Source organism: Temnothorax nylanderi, unplaced genomic scaffold, assembly GCF_030848795.1.
Source record: "Temnothorax nylanderi isolate EJ_2023f unplaced genomic scaffold, tnyl_v1.0 TNYL_tig0938_pilon, whole genome shotgun sequence".
Lineage (NCBI taxonomy): Eukaryota > Metazoa > Arthropoda > Insecta > Hymenoptera > Formicidae > Temnothorax > Temnothorax nylanderi.
Genome location: NW_027250000.1, coordinates 41,159 through 50,337, shown reverse-complemented (window position 1 = coordinate 50,337; position 9,179 = coordinate 41,159). Strand labels below are relative to the sequence as shown.

The 9,179-nt window shown below is 46.4% G+C and overlaps 1 protein-coding gene across 1 annotated transcript; it reads right to left on the bottom strand.

Moving 5' to 3' along the window:
• Positions 1–6,643: 6,643 nt before the first annotated feature.
• LOC139786019 (uncharacterized) lies at positions 6,644–8,688 on the bottom strand. The gene has a single exon (XM_071725185.1). It carries the CDS (start codon positions 8,050–8,052, stop codon positions 6,646–6,648), a length of 1,407 nt encoding a protein of 468 aa, XP_071581286.1. The 5' UTR covers positions 8,053–8,688; the 3' UTR covers positions 6,644–6,645.
• Between the last annotated feature and the right edge of the window lie 491 nt (positions 8,689–9,179).

Genomic DNA, 9,179 nt, shown 5'->3' with positions numbered 1-9,179 from the left:
TGCAAGCACAATTGTCCACAGATGCTCTGATCGTATCGCTGATAAGACGTGTGATTGTACTCGATCTTCGTCACGCTCGGTCCGAAATATCGCACCAGTTCTTTCGGTGGCCGAAGATTGCCGAAACTGTCGAAATATACGACTCGATCTCCCCTCTTGGCGTACGCTAACCCAATGGGTGCCGGGGCCCGCTGCATCGTCCAAATTCACGATACCGCTCTCGTTTCGATGTACGCCATCGACGATCGGTAACGAATCACGCATGAAAACACCTCTGAAGAACGGTACGCGCATTCGCTTTGCCAATCGACTCAATTGTACGTTAGTCGTAATACCCGTGGGCATATTTAACGTCTTTTTGACGTTTTTTTTTTCTTTCTAATCTTCAACGCTACTCCTCGCCCGCGTTTGTGCGGGCCGAGATACAGTCCTTGTCCATATTTGTATGGAGCGAGATAAAGTCCGCGACCTTCCATGGCGCGATTGTGACGTTGCGTCTCTTCCAGCTGACGCCGCGCGGCTTTGCTAGCGTTCATCGCCGTAGTAATTCCGGCCGCTCCGCCGGCCAGAGAACCGAGAACTCCCAACAACGGTAGAATCGGCAATACGCCACCTCGTTTCGCTGTCGGAAGTATCCGTTTCTTCGTCGACCTTTTCCTCGTTCGTGTTTGTCGTGTTTTCAAACCCATTCCGAGCTTCGTCTTAGCCTTCATAGCCGCCCAGACGGCTGTAGCGGCAGCCCTCTCTCCGAGAGTCGAATCTCTCGCGATGACGCGTCCCAGCGCTCTCTCGGCGAGTATCTTGTCAGCCGCGTGTCTCTCGGTGAGCTCTTTGCTACGCGAATAGTCTATGTCGTGCTCGCGACACGCCGCGTCCAATGGATTTACACCCGGATCACCTCTAGCCAATCGTTCTTGCAAACGAGTACCCGGACCGCAAAACTGATAGCCGGGAATGTGCAATTCGAACGGAAGTGCACCAATCGCGCGATTAAACAGACCTCCACCTGTTTTTTTTGTTTTCATTGACATTCGCCGCATTCGGCGCTAAAATCGCGAATGTTCAAAGGTCTCGACAGCAGGACGAACATCTGTGCGACTGAGCGATTCGCGGTGCCGCGCATCTATAAATAGACGTTCAACGAGAAAGTTCGATTCAGTCGTACAAAGCGTGAGGAAAAAAAATGAGATTTGTGCGACAACCGTGGGCGATTCGCGTGACGAATTGCGACGACAGATCACGACCGATGGAGGGCAACGCGGAGAAGCGCAGACACGGTACGATGCTGCCGACTACTATACGCGCGATCATTTGCGGTCCCTCGAATTGCGGTAAAACCAACGTTCTGATAAGTTTGCTGGAAAGTCCGCACGGTGTACGTTTCGAGAATGTGTACGTGTACTCGAAATCGCTGCGACAACCGAATACCGATATCTGGAGAATTTATTGACATCGATCGACGAAATCGGCTACTACACCTTCTCCAATAACAGTGACGTCATTCCACCGAGCGACGCGTGCCCAAACTCGATATTCGTCTTCGACGACGTGGCGTGCGATAAGCAAGACACTGTGAGAGAGTATTTCTCAATGGCAGGCACTCGAGCGTCGACTGCTTTTATCTCTGTCAGACGTACGCGAGAATACCTAAACATCTGATACGCGACAACGCGAATCTGCTGATCCTATTCAAACAGGATGGTACTAATTTGAAACACGTGTACAACGATCACGTAAATACCGACATGTCGTACGATGAATTTTGCTCGTTGTGCCACGATTGTTGGCAATGCAAGTACGGATTCGTAGTGATAGATAAGGACAGCGCGCTTTCGGACGGCCGATACAGAAAAGGGTTTAACGTGTTCGCGATACCGCAAAAGCGGTCAGTCGTCGCCGATACGTCGTCGAAGGTGAAACGTTAGCGTTACAGAGAGAGAGATCGACGCTCTGCTTTGTTTTTTTTCCCCCGCGATGGCTGCGATCGACGGGAGCGAGACGATTCGCGAACGCGAGAAGATCGTGAAAGATATTGCGAAAACGAGTAATTCGATTCGTAAGAAACTTCGCGCTTTGAAGACCGGTAAGATCGAGAAGGACATTGAGTTGGACACGCACTTTAAACCTCTCATCGGGCCGCTGAAAAAGATCGTCGACAACTCGAGCTTGACCGCGGTGAAGAAGGAGAAGCCGGAAAGCGTCGCTGGTGAGGAGGAGGAGGATGCTACACCGAAGATAAAGAGGGAACGATTAGACTCCTGGTCGGATCTCTCATCGTCGACACCGCGTAAATCTAATCAATCGAAACGCTCGATAGTACTACCGATAACCTCTACACCGATAACCTCTACACCGACGCGAACCGTGCAACGTACAAGTCCCGAATTTCTCGAAAACGAGTATGTTTTCGAAACCACGGACGACTCGATCGGGACGACCGTTCAAAAGCAGTTGCAAACGTCGAAGGGTCGAGAATTGTTTATAGAAACGTTGGAAGATCACTTGGGTCCACTGAGCCGAGTGTATATCTCGTCTGTTTTGGGCGCCGATCCAACGATAGACAACGTGTATGGCGTTTACCTCGGCAAGAATGAATTGATGCTCGGTAATAAACTTTTTGACGTGGACGCCGCGGATAACATTTATATCGGCGGCGTACGATACGCCGGTACACCCGGTATTTACGAGTTGATCTTCAAGACAATACCCGATGATAAACTCTACACGGAGGCCGATAGGGAAAAGTACAGGAGCATACTGTTGGCGACGAGTGCTCATAAATACAAGCACGATCCTCGCGAGCGAGTAAAGGGTAACAGGGGATACAAGTATCTATTTGTAATCTCACCGTTGATATCGACCGAATCCAAGACGAAAAAATCCGGAAAGGGCGTATTCGCGCCTCGCGCGATGACGCTAACCGACAATAAGATCGACTACGTGCACTGGGACGACCCCAACGAGCTGGTGGATCGTCTGCGATTGCTTGACGCATCGCGTCAAGCTGGCAACAATGCCCACGACAACGAGATCACGTCGATCATCGAGGAACTTCGCGAGGCTGGGCTTATTATAAATTAAACGGCGCGACAGCGATCCGTTCAATCGGTGTTGAAATGCCAATCAATAAATTTGGATTGTTCGAGCGGAGCGAAGACGCGACGAATGCCAATTCGTACCATCGGTGGAGCGGATTAGTGAGAAATTTCGTGCGCGACAACGCTCTGTGTCGCATCGCCACGGACTTTGACGCAAGGTCGTGCAAGATTCGTCGCGTAGCGCAACCTGAGACTGACGGTGACGCTGTTAACAAACTATACGTGGATCAGTGCGTTAAAAGTTTGCGAGATCAACGGAAAGAGTCAGACGAGAAGCTTACCGCGTTCGAGAAGGACGTGCGAGCGTTACAGACTGCGGTAAACACGCTTCGGCGTGCGAATATTGTTAGATTGGAAACGACTCGCGAACGACGATGAGTGACAAGAAACGGTTCAGCAGAAACGACTATCGAACGGCGACGAGTGAAGAGAGGCAACGGTTAATTAACGACGGCGACAAACAGCAACGAACGACTCGAGAACGGTTGTCGGACGGCTGTCTTACGGTTCAAGAACGGTTGTCGGACGGTTCAAGAACGGTTCAAAAACAGCTCAGAAACGATTACGAGCGGTTCAGAAACAGGTGCGAACTACGCGGTGACAGGAAAGGCTACAAACGGCTAAAGAACGTCGACGACGACGACGACGACGACGACGATGAATGATAAACAACGGTTAACTGACGACGACGAACGACAACGAACGATTCAGGAACGGTTGTCGGACGGCCGTCAAACGGTTCAGGAACGGCTCGAAATCGTATCTGAGCGGTTCAGAAACAGCGACGAACGACGCAGAAACATAAACAGAAACGGCTACGTACAGTTAAAGAACGACGAAGAACAACCAACGAAACGTTAACCGAACATGAGACCGTTAAAATCGACCGATGTGGATAAAAATATCGAAAAGCGACGGCTGGTGGACGAATTGCACGCACCGGCGAGAAGAAATTTTCCCCGCAGACACGTCATAGTGCGAGGATACGACGATCTGTGGCAGGCTGATATCGTCGAGATGCGTCCGTACTCGCGTTTCAACGGAGGCCACCACTACATACTCACCGTCATCGATGTGTTGAGCAAGTACGCGTGGGCCGTGCCGCTCAAGGGTAAAGGCGGCAGCGAGACAGCTGACGCTATCGCTGAGATAATTCGAGATAGCGGGAGGTGCCCTAGTAATCTACAAACCGACATGGGGAAGGAATTTTACAACACCGACGTGCAACGTCTCGTGAGAAAACACGGCATCAATCATTATTCCACGTATTCGGTGATGAAGGCATCGGTCGTCGAGCGATTCAATCGCACGTTAAAAAACAATATGTGGAAGATGTTTACGCTCAATGGAAATTACAAGTGGGTCGACGCCTTGCCGCGACTCGTGTCGGATTACAACGCGCGCAAGCATCGAACGATCGGCATGCGACCCGTCGACGTTACCCCCGCGATCGCCGAAAGACTCTTGGCTACGGTGTACAGCGCGATAAAGATCGCGGGCCCGGCAAAGTTCAAAACGGGCGACTCGGTACGCGTCAGCAAATACAAGACGATTTTCGAGAAGGGTTACACGCCGAATTGGACCACCGAGGTGTTTAAGATCGTTAAAGTGCAGCATACCAATCCCGTAACCTATCTACTCGAGGACTATCGTGGAAAATCCGTCGCTGGAGCGTTCTACGAGTATGAGTTGCATCGCGCGACGTATCCTGACGTGTATCTCGTGGAGAAAGTACTGCGCAGGAAGGGCGACGAGGTTTACGTGAAATGGCTGGGATTCGATGGATCGCACAACTCTTGGATACACAAGAATAATGTTATTTAATTCGTACAGATTGTATTTTTTTAAAACATATGAAAAAATAAACTATGTAAAAAATATTAAATACAAAATATCCAATATATAAAAAATATGTAACGACGTATGCAACATATAAAATGTTTGAAATACATATAAAATGTTTGAAATACATATACGATATCTTTATTAATATCCTTTCTAATATAATACGTTATCTACTATTGCGGGTTTCGTGTTCATCGTGGCGCTATAAACAAATATTTTTCTTGAAGAAGGGGGCTGTTATTGCGTATACGTATCTATTTCACACTATTTTTTACGACGCAGTACGCGAGACAAAGGAAGAAATGCAAAACAAATAAAAAATGATCTTTCAAGATTCAGTTGGAGCGAGAGAGAGAGAGCAAAGGGTATATAACGAGGGATGCATCAAGCTACAGTAGTATGATTTGAGAGCTTAAACACCTCGGTGATACATCTGTGCATTGATTGAGACATTTAAAATCTGTGTGCAGCGATCGAAACAGTTAAAATCTGTGCGGAGCGATCGAAACAGTTAACAATCTATGGTGCAGCGATTCATCTGTGCAACAGTTCATCTGGTAAATTTGCAAATTATTATTTAAAATTATTGGAATGTGTTGTGGTATAATTTTTGACATATTTTTTGTCAAAGGTTTTTGACAAAATCGCAGTATGGAGATGGTGGTGGAAGGCTTCGGTCTGAAGCTCACGCAAAAGGATCTTCACACGCTGGTCGATTTAAATTGGCTCAACGACGAAGTGATTAACTTTTATATGAATCTGCTGATCGCCAGAGGTATATCTTCGAACAAATATCCGAAAGTACATGCGATGAACACGTTCTTTTACCCAAAACTTCTGTCGAGCGGTCACTCGTCTCTGAAGCGATGGACCAAGAAGGTGGACATCTTTGCGCAGGATCTCATTATTATCCCAATACATTTGAACGTGCACTGGTGTATGTCAATAGTAGATTTCCGCGATAAAACAATTGTTTATTACGACAGTATGGGCAGTGAAAATCCGAAATGTCTGGCTGCGCTAAAACTATATTTACAAGATGAGAGTCTTGACAAAAAGAAACAACCTTATGATATGAGTGATTGGACATTTTATTCCGCCAAGAATATTCCGCAACAGACGAACGGCAGCGATTGTGGTGTATTCTCTTGCATGTTCGCCGAATACGTCTGTGCAAGCAGGAAGATAACGTTCACGCACGATGACATGCCGTACTTTAGGAACAAAATGTTTAGGGAAGTAATAAATGGAAATATTATATAAAAAATTTTTTATTGAATAAATGTTTATAATATAAAAAATATATGTGATTAATATTGTATAAAAATTTTTTTATTGAATAAATGTTTTATAATATAAAATATAAAATATATACGTGATTAATATTCCTTCCATTATACATATACGTACATACATATATACATACATACATTCATACTAGTACATTACATTACATTACATTACATTACATTACATTACATTACATTACATTACATTACATTACATTACATATTATATTACGTTACATACATATGTTGTGTTATACTACTACTACGTACATTACATACATATATTCATATGTATATACGTACATACATTTTATTACATATATTGCATACATTACATACATACATACATACATACATATTATACATACATACATATATATTATACATACATATATACATACATACATGAATCTTCACTGTTCCTTATCATATAAAGGTATGCGATAATGTCCCCAAGGCAATGTATCTGTCGAATCCGGCACGATATATCGCTTATCGTCGTAAGGACTCAGAGCGATTTTCGTCTCACTGATAGTGTACACTTCGTGCATTTTCGATCGTATGCACGACTGCGGTCGAGTCATTTCGATCTCATCGTTCAGACACCGCGTGTAGTCGTCGAACGTAATGGTGCGCGCGATAACGTTGCTTTTGACACCTTTAGCTTTTTTACAGTCTTTTTTGCCATCGACTCGCAAGGCATACATTTTCGCTCTAAGTCCAACGAATTCGGTCATGATCGCGCCGTTGTTTTCGTCCTTCATCAGGCCCGGCACTTTTTTATTCACGAGAGGTATACCGTAAGCGTTATCTACCGCGTAATCACTCGTGTCGAACCTGGCTATATCACGTTTCATCGTCTCGTACGCGTCGTCGCACTCGATATGATAAATCAAACTGTCCGTGTCGGTATACATGATTCTACACGAGTCGTGGTACAGGGGAGACATGTACTCGTGGTGAAATTCGTATAGGCATACCTTCGACAAGTCGAGGATGCACATGCCGACGTAGATCGGTTTGTCGAATTTCACCTCGAGTTTGCGCATTTCGACGGCTACCAGATTTTCCGAAAACACGCTCCTGCTGTGGAAATTCGGTCGCGCGATCATTGCCTCCGCGCCGTATCGTCCGTCCCACTTCGTCAGTAACTTTACATCGACGTGATTGCGTACATTCTCCATCGTTTTCCCGAAAACTGCGTTATTCATTAATTTATATAAATTTTTTTCGAACTCATTTTTGGCCTGTGTTCTAAATTCTGTATTGAGTTCGATGTAAGCGCGGAGCCACGCAGATTGAACGAATTGTAATACGCGATGTATTTTTGTGACGCGAAGACCGTGGCGCGTGCACTGCTGTAGATTGCGATAATGAATAACGTAACGCTCCTTATCGTTCACCGTGGCGAGAAGTTTGTCCTGTCGTTTGCCGGGCGGTTTATCGCGCGTTGGACAGAACGGTAGGTCAGTGTGCGCGTCGTGTTTATCCTGCGGATACTCTAGGTCGACCTCGAGAATATAGCCCGTAGGCGAATCCAAAGCGATCGCGTTATAGTCGAAATTCGACACGTCTTCGACCCATCGAAACTCCGCGTAGGGCAATGGTTGACACATCGCCCAGCCGTACAGGTTATTTACATCGAAGTACATTAGATATGATGACGGTTTCGATGAATCGTACGACTGCATGTACTTATTGTTGGCCTGCGCGTATCTGCCGGAACATTGACTCAGGCCGCCGCGAATACCACGTTCGATAAACATAACCATGTCAATGTCGGTCAGCAGTTCGAAATTGACACACGTATGTTTCAACATGGCATCCCACGTAAAGCCTGGTAAAGTGTAGTAGTACGCGGGATCGAGTCCGTAACTCGCGACGCAGCTGTCGCGGAAATTTTCAAACACGTCGGCCAACAGCAAGACATCGGTTTTCAGGTATAGATCGCTGTATTCGCCCAGGGTTTGAACGGAGAATCGCTGCCATACGTTCGCGGCGTGCGCGTAATCGCTCTCGGATACGGTTTCACCGGTCAAGGAACTGTAAAATGAATCGCGCGGCGGTAAACACGTATCCTCCAGCTTTTCGACGCTGTCCACGTATTCGTATGGAAAGACACCTTTTCGCGTCAATAATTTGAAATCGTCGTCGGATAACGCGGAAAATTTGGAACGTATAATTTTTAATTTATCCTTGTCGAGGAAGGATGCCAATTTTGCGAGACTCGCGCTCAGAAATTTATACGAGTCGATAAATCTTAATTTTATGTCGCTGCGCGAATCTGATCTTTCCGCTGTGTCTTTCACATGCTTCGTGAATGAGATGTACTTTTCCTTTGTTATAGGCAGTACATCGATCGAGCCTTCGAACGCGGCAGCTATCTCCTTGATAATAAAGTGTGCGTCATAGCCCGACAGATTGTGGAATATTACTGGGATGAAGTGAGAATCCTTATAATTCAGATTGCACATCGAGTGTGCTGGACCTCTGTAACGCCCGGTCAGGTGGCAATGATCGCGTACACGATTATCATCCGGCGCGAACGGTTTTTCGCAAATGTGACATTGCGCCGCACTGCGAAATGTCTCCCACTCGTCTCGCGTTAGGTCTACCATGCATACATTGTCTGACAAGATATTCTTTACGCGATGCGCCAATCCTTTGAGTTCCTCGACGAACCACGCGACGCAGTCATTATCGCGACGAAATCGATACGCTGATAACGTTTTGTCGTACGAGCACTGTACGTAGTATGCTATACTACATACCCGATGATGTTGATAGACGTATGACGCGTGTTCCGTCTCCGGTTGTGTCTTCTGCAGCACGCACTCCAGATCGGCATATACCACGAAGGGAAGTCGCTCTTTCCTGCTGTGGTTCTTGAAGCTCAGCCACTTGTTGTCCTCGCTCGGTAGTCTGATGGCGCATTTGTTTACCTTTC